This window comes from Mus caroli, unplaced genomic scaffold (assembly GCF_978045245.1).
Source record: "Mus caroli unplaced genomic scaffold, Mus_caroli_1 scaffold_6, whole genome shotgun sequence".
Classification (NCBI taxonomy): Eukaryota; Metazoa; Chordata; class Mammalia; order Rodentia; family Muridae; genus Mus; species Mus caroli.
This window is the reverse complement of record NW_028227261.1, coordinates 93,395,134-93,413,718: the sequence shown is the minus strand read 5'-3', so window position 1 is coordinate 93,413,718 and position 18,585 is coordinate 93,395,134. Positions and strand designations below refer to the sequence as shown.

Below are 18,585 nucleotides of genomic sequence, written 5' to 3'. Positions count from 1 at the left end.
TAAAGGAAAAGGAAAATAAAATGCCATTTGACATATCCTAAACTGCAATCACTCCAAACACTGCTGCCCATACTTAAGTATCTCGGACGGTGTACCTCCCCATTCAGTAAAAGTAGCAGCAGTTGAGGCTCTGAAATCAAGACTGTGTGTGATTTGACAGCAATGGCTGACCCAAGCTCTAGCTGATTGTTCTTCCTACAGAAAGATCCCTCAGATGCATTCACCACTCCCCAGATCACTGCCACTTCCTCAGTTTACGCTGCCCTCACCTCTGTCTAGTTGGACTACTGCAACAACCTCCTAACACTCCCTGCCTATGTCTTATGCAGTTCTTTATCTCCCCTGCCTGAACTCTACTGCAGTACTAGGGGACTGACTATACGGCCTAGAACATGCTAGGCAAGTGTTCTACCACTGAGCTATATTCACTACTACCACCCCTTCTTTGATACTTCACTTTACAGTGGAGTGTTGTTAAATTGCCCAGGCTGGCCTTGAACCCTCAATCCTCCTGTGTAGCTGGGATTACAAGGTTGTGCCACTAGACCCAATTCTTCATATCTACTTCTTATATACTCTACACACTGCATCTACATGATTATTCCTGATGACTCTTCAATATTAGTAAGATACAGACTTGGAACTTGGGCCACCAGGATGGTTTAGTATAAGTAAAGGTACTTGTCACCAATCCTGATCACATGTGCTCAATCTGTAGAAACCATGTGGTAAAAGCTGAGAAACAATTCCTACAGGTTACCCTTGACCTCCAAACTTATGCCATGACACACATGTATGCCTGTGCCCAAGCATCTACACATACATGCATAAGCACACACACGCATACGCACACACTAGAAATAAATAAATGTAAAAAAAATCTTTTGGGGGCCGGGCGTGGTGCTCACATCTTTAATCCTAACACTTGGGAGGCAGAGGCAGGTGGATTTCTGAGTTCGAGGCCAGCCAGGTCTACAGAGTGAGTTCCAGGACAGCGAGGGCCACAAACCCTGTCTTGAAAAAAAAAATCTTTTTTTAAAATCTAATCTCTGCAAGATGGTTTTAGAGGATCCTTCAAGATTTCAAAATCTCTCCTTACGCAACTTCATATTTGGACATTTCTTATCTCCATTTGTGTGCTACAGCTATTATAAGGAACTTTCAATTTCTTTTCTTTATAAAGATTTTTAAAGTCGTAATAATAATAATAATAATTAATATTATTATAATTATTATGTTTTTGTTTTTGAGTCAGGGTCTCACTATCTCACCATATAGCCCTAGCTGTCCTGGAAATCATGATTTAGACCAGGATGGCTTCAAACTTAGAGAAATGCCTGCCTCTGCCTCCCAAGTTCTCAGATTAAAGGTATGTGCCACCATGGCCAGCAATAATTTTTTTTCATGTGTATAGATGTTTTGCCGTTTATGTGTCTGTGTCACATGCATCCAGTGCCTGCAGAGGCCAGAAGAAGGCATCAGATTCCCTGGGACTTGTGTTAGAGGATTGTGTGAGCTGCCATGTGGGTTAGGAATCAAACCCAGATACTCTGGAAGCCAGTGCTTTTAACCTGTAGGCCATCTCCGTATCCCTTCAGTTTCTTATAGAAGGTAAGAATGTTTTGTGGGGAAGAGGGAGGCAAATGCTGGAGATTAAACTCAAAAGTCTCATGAAGGATGAACACAGACTGGATTATTAAGCCATATCTTCGCCAAGGTAAGATCTTTTTTAAATCCAGCCTTTAAAAATGCTATTCCTTCTGCTTGAGGCATACTTTCTGGCTGTTCTTTCTCGAAGCTTCCCTAATCTCAGTTAGATGTTTTCCTACAGCTTAAGAGAAGTTAGACACTAGGTAAACACAGGTGAACAAGACTGCATTATTTTTACAGAAGTTTATAAACAAATGAATCGGTTATCTATTAAGTAATGTTTAGTCACAAAGTATGAGCTATCCAAAAGGGCAACAGTTATATGGCAGTGTACCCTAACAACTAATTCCTGAGCTGCTTTTCCTGAATTACTTACCCAGCCTGTTAAATTCTATTCTAACAACACAAATCAACGAGAAAATATTGAACTCTGCATCCCGCCTGGCACTGCCTCTTCTCCAGAGTTACTCTCGGTTTGGGTGTACAACTCTGAAGCTTCACAACAATTCAATTCCTCTGACTTTTTTAAAAAGGTAATTTATGTGCGTATAGAAATATAAGTTAGTATTTCATGAAATACATTCAATGTGATTGGACGGTGGATGCCGCACAGGAGGAACTGCAGTGGGCAAGTAAGCTTCCTGGAGATGGTCTGCCATTTTGCACAGCCTCAGTGAATGTACCTGGAGAGGCATAGCCCAGGGGCATAGCTCCAGATTCCTTCTTGCTGCTGCTGTGCCTTCTCGTTTTGTCATTGCTGTGTTCCTCATATATCTAGCATGGTGTGGTGGGGCGGGGGAGACCCTCACTGCCTACCGTCTGGTATGACTGTTTCTTGGGAGACAGACCACTCTATTGGACAATTTTCCTGCAGATCAATACAAAGATGAACTTTCATAAAATAATAGTTTTGATGAACTAGTGACTTTACAGAATTCTTGTTTTGATTTAAATAGTTTTAGGAAGTTAGGAGTAGTTGATAGGAAGTTTAAGGAGATGGCTTAAGTTGTTTTCCCAAACAGATCTAATAAGGTTAGAATAAGAGTAGCGTGTGCCCCCTCCTTGCAGAGTAGTGAGGGCTGCATGGGTTAGAAAAAGAGCACAGTGAATTTTCATGAATTACAAGCATGTAATTGTACTTGGAAGGGAAGAATAGGCTTGGAACAAGTTAATAATCAAAGAAGACATTCATTCTAGGTTGGGTCTGAATTCCTGGATCATGTGATCTAGGGATGTGGCCACAGGTTTCAGTGTACATCATGAAAAGACAGAGTTATGAATAAAGAGTAAATAATTCTCCTGTGAGTATAAGACTAGAAAATACATAACAAGTTTAGCTGAACAAAACTTCAAAAATAAGACCAAGATAATCTGGAGTTTTTTTGTTTTGTTTGTTTGTTTGTTTATTTGTTTGTTTCGGTAAATACAAATTGTCCTCAGCTAAGCATAGGAAAAAACTTGCTACTACAGACTGGCTTGCTTAAACCTTGTTAATCAGTGACAAAAGAATTACAGCTTTAGGGTAAAAAAAAAAATCCATCTTCATGATGAACTTGTAGAAAGAAAGATGGATGGAAAATGTTTAGTTAGGTATGAGTTTCAAAAGAACAATACATAATCGATAATCCTGTTGTAATTTCCTTATGTGTAATAATTTCAATCTGTCCTTGAAGAATATGTTCTTGTGATGACGATTTTTGGAGAATATGCAACTTGTAGCTACGAGGTAATCTTTTTTTACATAAAGAAATTTTTGTCTTAGGTGGTATAAAAAGGCTAAGAGAAAAAACTAAAGTTGTTAGAGCTTGCTTGATCTACCAAACGTGTGTGTGTGTGTGTGTGTGTGTGTAGTTGGTTGGAGCTTTGTTCCATCCACTATATATGTATATGTATATGTATATGTATATGTATATGTATATGTATATGTATATGTATATGTATATGTGTGTGTATATATATATGTGTGTGTGTGTGTATATATATATATATATATATATATATATATATATATATATGAAAGGTGGTTAGAACTTGTGGAAACTTCCTTCATCCACCGTGTGTGTGTGTGTGTGTGTGTGTGTGTGTGTGTGTGTTCCCTCATCCTTTCCCCCAATCACACTTTGTTCCCTCAGAGAAGTCTTCTAAGTGATCAGTCGCTGACTCTACCCCTGTCTCAGTTTACTCTGGATGTTGAAGCTGGCCTTTAACAGTTTGACGCTATTATTTTCTTAAGGAATCTAGTATGCTTCCTTCAAGTGTCCTATAAATGGGGCCACAGATACTTTAAAGACAAAGCGGTTTAGAAGACAATGCAAGGGTAACACCTGAGTGAGAGTAATGCTGATTTAATTAAGACATTAGCACATGCTAAAAGAACATGGAGGAAACTGAGATTTTCTTTACTTTTGGCCATTATGACCTAAAGACTCCCTCCCCTTTCCTTCTTTTTTAAGACAGTGTCTGACTATGCAGCCCTAGCTTCCCCAGAACTCCATATGTAGACCAAGCTAGACTTGAACCACAGAAATCTACTTTCCTTTGCCTGCTGTGGGCTGAGATTAAAGGCCTGTGCTATACACCTGGCTAAAGGAGTAAAATTCTGGAAGAGTTGAGCAATATCTTTAACAGTAGTGAAAAACTGTTCAATCTTACATACACTTTAAATTTTTAGAAACTTATCACTAGTTCTTATGTATGATGTATACATGTTGTGCCATGTGTGTCTGAGGGGTCAGAGGGCAACTCTGTGGAGTCGGTTCCATTCTTCTATCCTCATGTGGTTTATGGGACTTGAACTTAGGTTGTCAAGGCTTTATCCACTAAGTCATTTTGCTGGCCCAAAGCTTAAATCTAGATAAGGAATAATTGCTTACACACAAATAATTGGTAATAAAAAAAGAAAGTCAGGTGGGAGTGCTGCTCAGAAGATCACTGGTAGAATACTTGAGCCCAGGAATTTAAGAACTTCCAGGGCAACATAGTAAGATGTGCTCTCAAAATAAATCCTTGTGGGAGCTGGAGATAGGGCTCAGATGTTAAGAGCACCTTTTGCTGCTATAGAAGGTTTGGGTTCAGTTCCCAGCACCAAAGTGGTGGTTCGTAACATTCTGTAACTCCAGTTCCAGGCGATCTGATGCCCTGTGCACATACTTTTACACATTAACAGTAAATATATAAATTTTTAAGAGCTTTGTGATTATGTTTATTATTGTTGGATTGATTTTATTCTACTGCTTAAATAAAGTGTCTTAGGCATAGGAACTATATCTCACTCCTCTCTGTATTACCTGAAGTCAAATATGAAATACTTAGTAGACATTTGCCTATTTCTTCATTTCAAAGTCATAATATAATGGTGGGAAAAGGGCTAAGAAAGAAGGAGAAGGCATGTCTTTTGATTACTACTTTTAGGTTAACCATTGACTTTAAGGTTGGAGAACTTGGCCATGCCTGGTGGCTCATGCCTTTAGTCTCAGCACTCAGGAGGAAGAAGCAGGCAGATTTCTGAGTCAGAGGTCAGTCTAGTATACATTGTGAGTACCAGGACAACCAGAGCTACACAGTAAGATCATGTCTCAAAAGAGGCCCAGGAACTTGAACAGCAGATTATCAGTCACTGAAAACAGCCATCCTAGACTTTAGGATACTTCAGTTAGCCCTCAATAGCCTGAGTAGGAACAAGAAAGTCAGAAGGTTAAGTCAAACTTAGGGAAGCAGTTTTAAAGTAAACCACATTTATAAAAGGGGAACTGGAAAGAGCTGCAGTGTTCACTGTCAGATGTTCTACTTCCTTATCAAAACCAATGGAGGAACAGACAAATCAGAGAATGCCCACAAAACTTTCTCTGGTCTTCTTCTTTTCTTCGTTTTATTTTATGTGTTAGTGTTTTGTCTGCATGTATGTCTAAACACCATTTGCATGCCTGGTACCCCAAAAAGCCAGAAGATGGTCTTGGATTTCCAGGGACTGGAGTTACAGACTGTTGTGAGCCACCATGTGGATGCTGGGAATCAAATCCAATTCCTCCAGTGCTCTCAACCACTAAGCTACCTCTCCAACTCATTTTTCCTAGTCTTACTCTTAAGTTTGATTCTGTTTTCCTAGCTACTACCGGGAACAAAGTTTATTTTTCCCTAGCTACTACAGGGGAAAAAATTTATCTGTGTGTAGCTTTCTCTGTTGAGTCTTTTATCATCAAATTGTCTGTTTTCTATGCCTAGGACCCACAGTCATATGTGTAAAGTATCTTCATTTCTTAGTTAAGCCTTCCTGGGAAAGGAGATTGAGACAGGAAGAATTTATCTTGGGTCAGGAATCAGGAGAAGAGCACATGACTGTCACTGTCTGCCTCATCAGCAGCAGATTCTTTGATGCATGAAAGTTGGAAGCCTTAAAATACCTTCATAAACTTTCTTCAAATATGCTCACATACTAAAGATTATGAAATTAAAATATACCTCGAGACTGGGTGTGATGGCACATGCTTTTTTAATCCCATCATTCAGCAGGAAGACAGGCAGATCCCTGTGAGTTTAAGGTCAGCTTGGTCTATATAAAGAATTCTAGCCAGGGTTTCATAGTGAAACCATGTCCCAAATAAATAAAGAAACCTTGAAGATATTCAAAAGGCCCCATACACAGGCATACATAAAACAGGCTGTAGCTGAATGTCTAGCCAACAGCAGCAGAGGCTGTAAATGTTTTGGGTAACATCGGAAAGAAAGGATACAATGCCCAGTCAACTCAAAAGTAATGGAGCAACTAAATGAATTCAAAGTGGGGCTAAGTGGCTGCAGGCATTCCCAGGGGTCCCAGGAGAATGTGCTGGTCAGAGGGAAATGCAGAGCCACTCACTGGGTGTCAAAAGATCTTAAATACTGAAGACCAAATAAGAGGGGCTGGAGATATGAACTCATGGGTAAAGTGCTTATTGTACTGAGTTCAGATCCCCATCGACCACAAAAAAAAAAAAAAAAAAAAAAAGACAAGTGTGGTGATGGGTGGATACTGGAAGTTTGCTGGACAACCAGTCTAGTCAAAATGGAAAACTCAGGTTCAGTGAGAAAACTTGTCTCAAAAACTAAAGTGGAAGTCTACAGAGAAGGACCCCTGATACTGAACCTCTGTCCTCAACAAAGATGTTCACAACATGCATACATGCATACATCTCACACACGCACACACAATCAAAAGAAAGCCAGTCATTTTATGGTCACTCCTGTATTGACTGCCCAGTATTCTAGAAGATTAATCATTATTGGTAGGATGGTGTGTCAGTCATTCTTAAATAGGTTCATCACTATGCACAAATCTTGTAAAGCAGACGTTCAAAGAAGGGCTGTGCAAAGATGTGAGCTTTGCAGTTAACAAGTCTGAAGGGAGACATGAGGTCCACTAGGACAACTCAAGGGAAAACACTGAGCTAATTATTAAAAGGGGGGGTGGGGGTGGATCTAGCCTGCCGTTAAAGACTTCTCTCCCAAGATGGCATATATGATGTTTGAAAGCAGAAGAAAACGAATACTCTTTCCCCTTGGCGTTACACCTTAGGGCTTAAAAAGCATAATTTCGCAGGCACTTCGTGAGCAATCAATGTGCACCCGGAGTTACTGTTCTGAGACCTAGACAGAAATGAGCAACCATAAGCAGTTCAGTCAGGGCGTAGATTTCAGTAGGTTCCATGTGCTAAGGCTCGTGGAAATATGGAAGATAAAACAGACTATTCCGCCCGGGACTGTGAGAGCAAAGAATCACCAAAAAGGTAACCTCTGAAGTAGGCTTTGAAGGATGCCAGAGATGGCCCACCAGGTCCTGGTTCAAAGTGTCACCATCCTGTTCACGGGGAAAGAGAAAGTCTCTTGAGTTTACGAGCTGACTCCTATATAAACTCCGAGGCAAGCAGTCTCCCCAGCAATCCTCTCCATTTCACTGGAGAAACTGTGATTCACAAAGCAAAAGGGTGTCAAGGGAGGTACCAGATCCTGAACCCAGACTGGCCGAGGTGACACCGCTACTCAGAATGCGAAGGCTGAGCGGTGGAACGCGCCGAGGGTCTGTCTAGACCCGGAAGTTGGGAAGAGGCCTGAGAAGAGCCCGACCCCTGCAGCCACCGCGCCAGTCTCTCAGCCCAGCGCTCGGGCCCCGTTTCTCAATCACTCACCCGCCGCTTGGCGAGAGGAAGTCGGTGTCATCCTCGTCTCCGGCACCGAACATCACGTCGGCTTTCGCCCAGCTGAAGGGAGGAGGAAGTTGGATGTTCCCAGGGCTTGTCACCGCCAGTAACGTAAAACGCCGTGGCGGCGAGCTGCTTTCCGGCAGGACAAACTCTCTCAGGGTAGTGAGGCCCAGAGGAGACCCAGCGGTGGAGGAGGTGGAGCAAAGGCAAATGAGGAGGTGAGCTCCCAGTGACGCAAGGCCTCACCAGCCCTCCGAGGAGGTGGAGTTCCTAGGTTCTGAGCGGTGATTGGTGGGATCACCCAGGGGGCGGGTCCAGGGCGGGAATCCGCGGCCTTTACTGCGGTCGTGGGACACGTCGAGCCGGGCAGTAGTGGCGGGGGCTTGGTAGAAGTCTGTACCGGGCTAGGGGATCCAGTTCTGAGAGGAAGACTAAGGCGGCGGGGCTTACCCTGTGAAGGTAAGGTCACTCCCCTCCCTTTCCCAAACCCGGCGTGTTCGCTCTCCTTTTCCCTCCCGAACCCTGGACCCCCCGCAGCTCCCTTAAGCTGGGCGGAAGGAGAAAGAGCCCCGGACTAGAAGTCATGGGATCTCAGCCGTACAGTGGCAGGGATCCTACAGCGACATTGCTGTTATGACCTTAGGGCAGGGTGCTCGGTGCCTCAGTTTCCCCATCTACGCAAAGGACTGCGTGTCCAGTGTCTCCATATGCGCTTTGCCAAGGTTTTAAATCTTGAAATCATCGAGTCCGATCCGGGTCTCTTCGTAATAAACTGATTTGCAGGCAAGAAAACAGGAGAACTAGCCACTTGGGTGATTAGTCCCAGGTCACACAGAGTAAAGAGCAGACCTGGTCCTTTGTATCAGGGTTTAGAGAGCTGATGAGTGAGGAAGCCTGGCCCTTAACTAGACTGTGTGGCATAGGACTTGGGAAAGGACCCTGTTTCTAAAGTCCAGATAAGAGAGGTCCAGAAGAGCTGGGATATTCGGGAGGGTGGATGATGGACGGGACTTTGAAGGTAGAAAGTCCTCAGCCCAGTTTTGCTGAGCTGAGTTTTGCTGCCAAGGTTTTAAGTCAACATTGGTTGTCGCTGACTTCTCTGCCTCCAGTTTTCGCCCTCTCTGTTGCGTGTCTTTCTTCTGTACTTCTCTGGTTAGCCTGGGTTTTGGTGTGTGTGTGTGTGTGTGTTTTTTTTTTTTTTTTTTTTTTAACGATCTTGCTTAGCCACGCTGTGGCTAAGCAGATAGTGTGTCCCAGTGTAGCGTCCATTTCCACAGTTCTCATTGGAGTTCTTTCTGTTTTTCTTCCCAGTCAGGTTGGTCCTGTAAGTGTCCCTTTCCGGAATGCTTTAGTCTCTTCTGATGATACTAAAGAGACTGGAAGCTCTCTCCCAGAGAACTTTGTACCTCTTGGCACTTCCCCTGTGGGACTTTTTATTACAGTTTTTGAACTACTAACTTGTAAGTCTTCTTGCCCACAGTGGATTCTCATTAATTTTTTATTAGATTGAATAATATAACTTAGCTTTGTTCCCTTGTTCCTTAATTTACTCTCGGTTTTTTTTCCCCCCGTGCGACCCAAAGAACCCAGCAGTGGCTCTTGTCTTTTATAGGTAGCTTCCAGAAAGATAAAAATGCTGTACTGGCTGTGAACTGTCTGGGTTGCTTGGTCTCTTTTGTTCATTGAAGGTGACTGTACTATTGTCTAAAACTCCAGGGGAGGGGGAAGGGGAAATAGTGTAGTTAGAAATATTATATGTTACTTACAATTTTTGTGAGTAAATTATTCCTGTTTATCTGAGGATAAGGCTGCTGGCCTGCTTCCTGTGTTTATTTTACAGATTAAGATGGTTAAAACAGTGAAATCTGACTGTTAAAGCAGTGATAAACTGGAATCTGGGCGGTAGGATTGGAGCCTGTAGCAGTAGCTCTGTCTAACTTGTGAAATTGAGTGGGTAGGGATGAATGGATAAGTTCTAACCCTGCCCTAGGCCTCATCACTCCAGCACTAAAATATTCCAGGAATGCTTTCTTTATTTTTCTTTTCTTTTTTTAATTTTTATTTATTTAATTATTTATTTATTTATTTTTGAGATGATCTATTTATATAGCTCTGGCTGTCCTAAAACTCATTATGTAGACCAGGCTATCCTTGAATCTCACAGAATTACACCTGCCTATGCCTCTCCAGTGCTGGGATTAAAGACTATATCACTGTACTGGATTTTAGCAATTTTTTTTTTTTTTTTTAAACAGAGAGCAAAACCCAAGAGAGCTCTTTCCCTGCATTCTGTGGGGAGGTGCCTCTCTGGTGGGTGTTTGAAATGTACAAGGTGTACAAGAAAACAGGAGAACTAGCCACTTGGGTGATTAGTCCGAGGTCACACAGAGGAAAGGGCAGACCTGGTCCTTTGTATCAGGGTTTAGAGAGCTGATGAGTGAGGAAGCCTGGCCCTTAACTAGACTGTGTGGCATAGAACTTGGGAAAGGACCCTGTTTCTTTCTTTCTTTCTTTCTTTCTTTCTTTCTTTCTTTCTTTCTTTTTTTTTTTTTGGTTTTTTTTTTTTTCGAGACAGGGTTTCTCTGTATAGCTCTGGCTGTCCTGGAACTCACTTTGTAGACCAGGCTGGCCTCGAACTCAGAAATCCGCCTGCCTCTGCCTCCCGAGTGCTGGGATTAAAGGCGTGCGCCACCACGCCCGGCTCTTTCTTTTTTGTTGTTGTTGTTGTTGTTGTTGTTGTTGTTTTTCAAGACAGGGTTTCTCTGTGTAGTCCTGGCTGTCCTGGAACTCACTCTGTAGACCAGGCTGGCCTCGAACTCAGAAATCTGCCTGCCTCTGCCTCCCAAGGGCTGGGATCAAAGGCGTGCCCCACCACTGCCTAGCTAGGACCCTGTTTCTTTAGGTATTCAGTAACCCTAAAACTGGCGTGTGTAGTGATTGGGACTTGTAGGCAGGCATATATGATCTTGAATTTCATTAGTAACATAAGAAAGGGAAAGTTGGAAATGGGTCTTCCTCAGTCTTTCAGGCTTAGAATTGAAAATATAAAATCAGGACCCTGATATAGCTGTCTCTTGTGAGGCTATGCCTGGGCCTAGCAAACACAGAAGTGGATGCTCACAGTCAGCTATTGGATGGATCACAGGGCCCCCAATGGAGGAGCTAGAGAAAGTACCCAAGGAGCTAAAGGGATCTGCAACCCTATAGGTGGAACAACAATATGAACTAACTAGTACCCCTCGGACCTCATGTCTCTAGCTGCATATGTATCAGAAGATGGCCTAGTTGGCCATCAGTGGAAAGAGAGGCCCATTGGTCTTGCAAACTTTATATGCCTCAGTACAGGGGAACGCCAGGGCCAAGAAGTGGGAATGGGGCGGGGGGAGGGTATGGGGGACTTTTGTGATAGCATTGGAAATGTAAATGAAGAAAATACCTAATTTAAAAAAAAAAAGGAAATATAAAATCTGGTGCATCTGGAAAGCTAGTCTTCCTGGATTAAAATATCCAGATGACTACTATTGGAATTGGAGTCAGGAGACCTGAATTCCGGTCCCCCAGCCTTGATAACTCAATTGAGTTTGGGCCAGGTTCCCTAAACACCTTAAAAAAGGAACAGATCAGATGTAGACACATCTGCTGAGAACAGGGAGTTCAAACGTAAGTAATAAATACAACCCTGATATCAAGTTTGAGTTCAGTGGTTTTGTTCATTTTCTTAACTGTAAAACTCTGAAATGTGTATAAAATGTATTGATCATCAGGTGTAGTGGCACACCCACACCTTTAATCCTAACATTTAGGAAGCTGAAGTAGATGGATCTCTGAGAATTAGAGGCCAGCCTGGTCCACATAGTAAGTTTCAGGTGTATACATATATATGTGTTCATATGTTTGTATTCATTCCCCCAAAGATTAACTAGGAAACAGCAAATTTAATAATTCCTTTCAAGTTTGCAAAAGATAACAGCCTTATATCAGGCAAACTGATATTAATCTCCTCCAGTGGTAAAGAGATATGGATTAAATGGAGATTTAAAATGTTTCTGTAGAATTCTATTCACTCAAGTTACTAAAAGCAGAAATATTATAAGACAACTAGAGAAATTTCACCTGAGAGTCTACTGTGTGTAATGCTAGATTTTGTATAGGTAGTAAATGAACCCTCTTAGAAATTACTGTAGAATATCAAAGGAGGAAACGATCGTATCTCTTCAGTATAATCTCAGTCATAATCCAGGGAAACTGGATGGAAGTGTTTGCGCTGACTATGACTGGCTAACTAAAGTTTGCGAAAGTATGGAACTATACACATTTTACATGTCTTACTCCAGTTTAAAACACAAATATCCTCTGTGGGTTTGTTGTTGTTAACCCAATACCACAACTTTTACTTGGAATGTGGTTCTCAGAGATGAACAGACTACCCACAAGTCTCGCTGCCTGTTTTTGCAGTTTTGTCGGAACACAACCCGGCTCATTTATTTACATTATGGGTTTTGTTTTTTGTTTTTTGAGACAGGGTCTCTCTGTGTAGCCCTCGAACTCAGAAATCAGCCTGCCTTTGCCTCCCAAGTACTGGGATTAAAGGCATGCGCCACCACTGCCCGGCTGAATTGAAGTTTTAAGATATATACCAGTGCCCAATGTAATGTTTACCATGCCTTACCTCAAGCAATCAAGCAACCTCAAGCAACCTTGTTCTAGAGATTAAACATTTCCTTTATAGCCTCTAAACTAGCTGAAGTGTAGGGTTGCATAAACAGTTTGAAGATGAGTAGGAGTCCAGGAGGAAGCTGGGAGGTCTGGTTTTCCAGGTTGAAAGGACAGCTTTAGCAAACACAGGTAGATTCGTGTTTCCATGGTACCAGCGATTGGATCCAGGGTTTGGCATGTGCTTGGCAAGCATTCTATCACTGAGCTACACACCACCACCCTAAGGGGGCTTTGCAAATGTTGTCACGACAAGGGTTACCCTTTCACCTGCTGCGCTGACTATGACTGGCTAACTAAAGTTTGCGAAAGTATGGAACTATACACATTTTACATGTCTTACTCCAGTTTAAAACACAAATATCCTCTGTGGGTTTGTTGTTGTTAACCCAATACCACAACTTTTACTTGGAATGTGGTTCTCAGAGATGAACAGACTACCCACAAGTCTCGCTGCCTGTTTTTGCAGTTTTGTCGGAACACAACCCGGCTCATTTATTTACATTATCTGTGGCTACCTTACAGTGGTTCCTCATTCTGGGAAAAAAAGGTCTGACACCTGGCCGTCCAAGAGGAACCCTTACTCCTGGAAAGAGATTTAAACTTGTTAGACACAGTTTTTGTTTATTATAGAAGACACAATAATGTCGAGACCATACCTTGACTATCACTGCTTTCAGGCCCTCTACTGAATCTGCCTTCTCTTCAGAATCCTGAAGGCAGATTCTGTGTGTGTAGGCAGGGAGGGGGCTGTAACTGGATTTTTTTTCCCTTTTCCCAGTGTGGCCACATGGAATAAATCTCTTCTTTGTCAGTTAAATTGTTTAGGAATTCTTTAAGATTCTTTTCTGACTGTTTGAGGTAATATACACAGAGAATTAAAAAATAATATTTAAAAGCAACCCAAAGCCATATTTATTAGAGTCCAAGGTGACAAGTTTCCAGTTAGATCAGCATGAAATGATTTATACTCTACATGACACGATTAATATTTTTGGCTGGTTGGTTTGATTTTCAGACAGGGTCTCAGTGTGTGTCCCCGGCTATCCTGGAGCTATGCCGACCAGGCTTGCCTCCAAGTCACAGAGGTCCACCTGCCTCTGCCTTTCTAGTGCTGGGATTAGATGCAAGACATGATTAACATTTTAAAAATCTGGTTAGTTTAGGAGTCTGTAAAGGAAAAGTTTGCCTTTCTTGGGTAGGTAGCCTCTTTTTTCCTAGTAATCCTAGAACATGGGGTCATACAGATTGGTTGAGGTGAGGTAAGGCATGGTAAACACTACTTAGTGCAATGATAGTAATCTTAAAAGCTTCGATCCATTTCTTTTTGGATTGTAATCTCAATTTCGAGTTGAGCAAAACAAAGATTCCAGACTGTAAATAAACTGAAATGAGTTGTGAAGGTAATAATTAAGTATGAGAAGTCTCTGATCCTTAGCTGGAATGGTGGCCTGTAATCCCAGCACTGTGGAGAGGAGGAATTCAAGATCAGAGAGGGCAAGTAGATAACAAGGTTGCGGCCAGCCTCTGTGTGCGTGCGAGCGTGTGTGTGTGTGTGTGTGTGTGTGTGTGTGTGTGTGTGTGTCTTGTGTCTTGAATGTTTCTGCTCTTCAGGTCATTCTTTTGCCCTCTTGTTTCTAACTTTCTAAGTTGAAATGTTTATAGTGACAAGATTTTAACTGATGTCAAGTAAATCACCCAGAAAACTCAGCCTTTTAAATTTGCCAGGCAAGCTTGACTGGGCAGGGAGTAGGGCAATAGGACGTTGGGTTCTCATGCCTATACTCCCACATTCAGCTCTTAGCACAAAAAAGCCATCTTTAAAACAGTTCTCCTATTCTTTTTAACTAGGTATGAAGTCTTATACTTACTACATTACAGTATTAAGTACACACACACACCTTATAGTAGTACTGAGAAGAAAATGCTTTTGAAGTCCCATGGCTTTGAGGTGTATCATTTTATGATTTAGGTAACATCCCTACACAGAGGAGGGGCCCATCCTTAGGAATGCAAACCCTGCCGAGAAGGAAGGGGTTGAGAAGGGTCCACCCTGCCTCTTTTCCTTTACACAATGGCCCCAGGGTTTTGTACACAACCTGCTTTTGTAGGCTGAGGACATTATGCAATGCAGCATGAGATGGAAGCTTGCCTCTCAAAAGTAAACTTGGAAAAATGGCTTGAGAGCAAAACATTAGCAGCACATTAATAATGGACCTTTTCTAGCCTTGCTGAGCCCTTCCGATTGGTTCTTGGTAAAGAACTATTTGGATCGATCTAATTTTCAAGCAGTTCAGAGCAGTAGAATGCAGCCATTTGGTTTCTTTTGGCTTCTGAAATAAAAGGGGAAGGCTGTTAACTATGTACCCGTAGTCTCTTAGCTGTTTCTGCTTTTTAGAGGTCTCACCATGTAGACCAGGCTGACCTGGAACTCACAGATTCACCTGCCTCTGCCTCCCACGCATTGCAGCTAAGATCGGAACCAGCATCCAGGAGCAATTTTTTGTTTTCAGTTGTTCTCTTACTGCACTTTGATAATGTCATCTTTTGTTAATTAGTGGTTTGATGGAACACCAGTTCTTATTATATATTTAATTGCAGTTTTCTACTGAATAAAAAGCAAAAAGCACAATTCAACTGTTTTCTAATTTCTGTTTCATACCATATACTAGGCACATTCATTGAAATCCTCTGTAACTAAAGAACAGATTAAACAATGAAAGACCTTGGGTTGTAGCAAGTACAGTCTGCCTTTGACTACAGCAAGCAAGTAGTTGAAGAAATGCTTTGCCCCTGCATGTATCTGAGTAGCTAGTATTCTTTAAATCAAATGACCAAAAGCTATATACTTTGGGAAGAGGAAACAGGAAAATCAGGAATTTAGGGTTGTCCTCAGCTACACAGTAAGTTCAAGGCCAGCCTAAGCTATTTATTTATTTTTGTATGCAGGTGTGGGTATGGGCATGCATATGTGTAGAGATCAAAGTACAACTTTGTTGAGTCAGTTCTTTCCTTTCACCTTTATTGGGTTTTGGGAATCGAACTCAGGTCTCAGTTCTTTCCTTTCACCTTTATTGGGTTTTGGGAATCGAACTCAGGTCTCCAGGTTTGCTCAACAAATGCTTTACCCACTGAGCCATCTCACTGGTGTTTTGTCTTGTTTTGTTTTGCTTAATGTCATATAGCTAATATGTGGCAATCTTCAGTCTGTGAAGCATAATGCAGTCTTGGCTCCACTCTGATCCTATATGTAAACCATTCTGAAATCTTTACATAAATAATACTTGAAATAGTTCTAATTACGGGACTGAAACCACACCCAGACTGCAGTGGAGCAGTAAGAGAAGGAAGAAAGCGGTCACGTCGTGCTTGCTTGGTTCCGGGATGTGGCTTAACCACAACAAAAGGTAGCAGAGACTTGGAGTACAGTGTCCAGGAGATCCACTCCCCAGTGGACTTGAGACCTTCTGCCATTGCATAACTAAAGAACCTTTCAGTTTGTTTGTCGTATCGAATTTGAGTTGTGTATGGGGAACAGACAAATAAAGACTTTCTAAAGCCCTTTGCGAAGAATGTATTTCTATACCTGATCTCCTCTGTGTGGAAAGGTGAGAGTGGGCCAAAGGAAAGAGCCTCTGTAGTCCTTACTGCCAAAGCAGGATACGTGGGCTCAGAAACCCCTCCTGCTTAGCCACCTCCCAGCCAATCATCTGGAGACATGGAGGGCAGACCTTAGACTCCCTTCACAGAAGCAAATGTAAAGTTGGCTAGGAAGGATGTTAATGTCATTCTCTAATAGCGTGTGCCTTGGTTTCCCCGTGTGGAAAATAAAGGAATTGGGCTGATCATTTAATTTTTCAAGTTGTAAACGTGTGTATATACTTTTCCCTTTAAAATATGTTTATAAACCATCGTATGCTGTGCTCTGCTCCTCCTCCCAAGCTCACACTATGTCTGGAGGGTCATCCTATAAAGGTGTGCAGACATTCCTTACTCTTAAATGGCGGTAGAGTATTCCGTGTCCTGGAAATATGATAGCTAATTTAATCACTGAACACTTGGGTTGTACTTTCAGTGTTTTGGTGTTTCAGACAGTCCTATAGTGCATACCTTTGTACATACAATAGTTTACATATTTGCCTGTAGGATAAATATTTTGAGCTGTTTAGAGGTGTCAGGGAATATATGCAGGAAAGACTGACTAATGGTTTGTAGGGTTTTAATCACCAGTGCTCAATGAAAGAAAGGGAAAACTGTTTGAAACCCGTTAGCCTCTATTATTTAGAGACCAGGTCTTCAATGGGGACCTTGTATAGGTCATTTTGTCAGCCATGAAAGGACAAACGCTGCCATCTATTCTGCCATCCTCAGCAGCCCAAGAAATTCTCTGAAACATATAGCAACATTAAAGGAACTTTAATATAGGCTCAAATACAAAGATTAAGAGAAAGACAGACAGATGTACTTAAGCTTCCCAAATGGAGGGAGGGAAAGCAAGGTGGACCCAAGTACGGGTGTGGGCTTCCCCAAGAGAGTATGTAACCAACTGTCTAGATTAGCCCTATCTCATTTTAGCGATTCAGTCTTTAAAAAAGTTGCTTAGAACCTTGTTTTCTTTTCTCTCTTGATAAGTGAGGTGGCTCTGCAGAGGCCTTGAACAGACTTAGGAGCTGATAAAGAAGAACTAGGAGCCACTAGTATTGCACAAGGGGATTGTTTAGCACATGTCCCTTTCCTGTAAGTGGGATTTCTGCAGAGAATCACAACTAGGACTGTGTCACAGTCGTAGATATTTTCTAATCCTTTTCAATATGACATTCCCTAAGAACTCATTTACAAGGTGACTATATTCTAAACTTAGAAAAACGAACCATGTCCCAGGCATACTTACCTTACTTACATATAGAAACATTCACTCTTTACATCAATGCATGGAGGGACGGAGACTATAAATAGCACTATGCCGATGTTTTTTACCTTCTTCTCAGATGTTGTAATAATTATGGGATAACTTTGTTGTAATGTGTGGCTGGTAACTGTCTGAAGTGTGTGACACCTTCACAGCTGTGTCTTTGAGTTGAGAGACCATAAAGCAGGTCAGAAGTGTCAGCCAATAACAACTTTTTCTTCATAATAATAATAATAATATATTTTTTTAAATTTTGAGTCAAGGTCTCTTGTGACTAGGCTGGCCTCAAATTCCTTAAGTAGGTGAAGGACAGCCTTGAGCTTTTGATCCTCTTGCCTCCACCTCTGGGGTCTTAGGAGTAGAGGCACGTATGTCACCACGTCCAGTTTCTTCCCCCATACTTCCTTAAGCCTAACCTTCTCTTCCCTCCTTTCTCACCCCTTCATTCAGCTGCTCAGTCGCCAAGGCATTTCTGAAATTTGCTGTGTGCTTTTGCAGCTTTAAGCCAGAGCCTCCTGTCATTTCTCTGTAGATTTTCTGTGGCCCCTGGGGCAGAGGGTACCAAATCAAGTAATCCAGCTTGCTGCCCTTCCAGGTTCCTGCCTGTCCTTTTCTCTGTACAGCTTTGTTGCCTTTCAACTCCTCGTCTCTGTATATTCCAGAGAAAAGACTAAAGACCTTGAGCAGCTACCTTGAGCTCTGTGTGAGTGTGTGTATGTCACAGTCATGCATGCAAATGCCTTTCTGGTTTCCAGTGTCACTCTTGGTTGAAAATTTGGAACATTGTTTTGTTGCTGTGGAGGGAAGCACACACAGTGGGCACAGCATATGGAGTATATGGAACACGTACCCTTTCACTCCCATAAAGCTCACTTTTTGAAACCATAAAACTCTAAATAAGGAGATAACTTTGGCTTTGGTTTCATTTTTGTTTGTTTGGGGGTGTTTGGTTTGGTTTGGTTTGGGTTTTTGTTGTTATTGTGGTTTTGGTTGTTGTGGTTGTTGTTGTTTTGAGATAGATTCTCTCTATTATGTAGCTCAGACTGACCTGGAACTAAGTATGTAGACCAGGCTGGCCTAAAACTCACAGAGTTCCTAAATGCTGAGATTAAAGGTGTACACCATCACATCTGTCAA

At 42.0% G+C, this 18,585-nt stretch overlaps 2 protein-coding genes across 6 annotated transcripts in view; one reads left to right on the top strand and one right to left on the bottom strand.

Moving 5' to 3' along the window:
• Fkbp15 (FKBP prolyl isomerase family member 15) overlaps positions 1 to 8,002 on the bottom strand; it is a 58,474-nt gene extending 50,472 nt beyond the window's left edge. For 3 of the 5 annotated variants that reach the window (XM_085839252.1, XM_029475933.2, XM_029475932.2), the window contains exon 1: positions 7,812 to 7,991. In XM_085839252.1, coding sequence (XP_085695378.1) covers positions 7,812 to 7,864 — 53 coding nt within the window. In that variant the 5' untranslated portion in view covers positions 7,865 to 7,991. Of the gene's footprint in view, positions 1 to 7,811 lie in introns of all 5 variants that reach the window. The other 2 variants (XM_021159209.3, XM_021159210.3) reach the window with 2 other exon arrangements.
• A 144-nt stretch (positions 8,003 to 8,146) lies between these two features.
• The window catches only part of Slc31a1 (solute carrier family 31 member 1), a 31,498-nt gene continuing 21,059 nt past the window's right edge, over positions 8,147 to 18,585 (top strand). The window contains exon 1 of the mRNA XM_021159449.2: positions 8,147 to 8,285. The gene's annotated coding sequence lies outside the window, so the exon portion shown is untranslated. The remainder of the gene's footprint in view (positions 8,286 to 18,585) is intronic.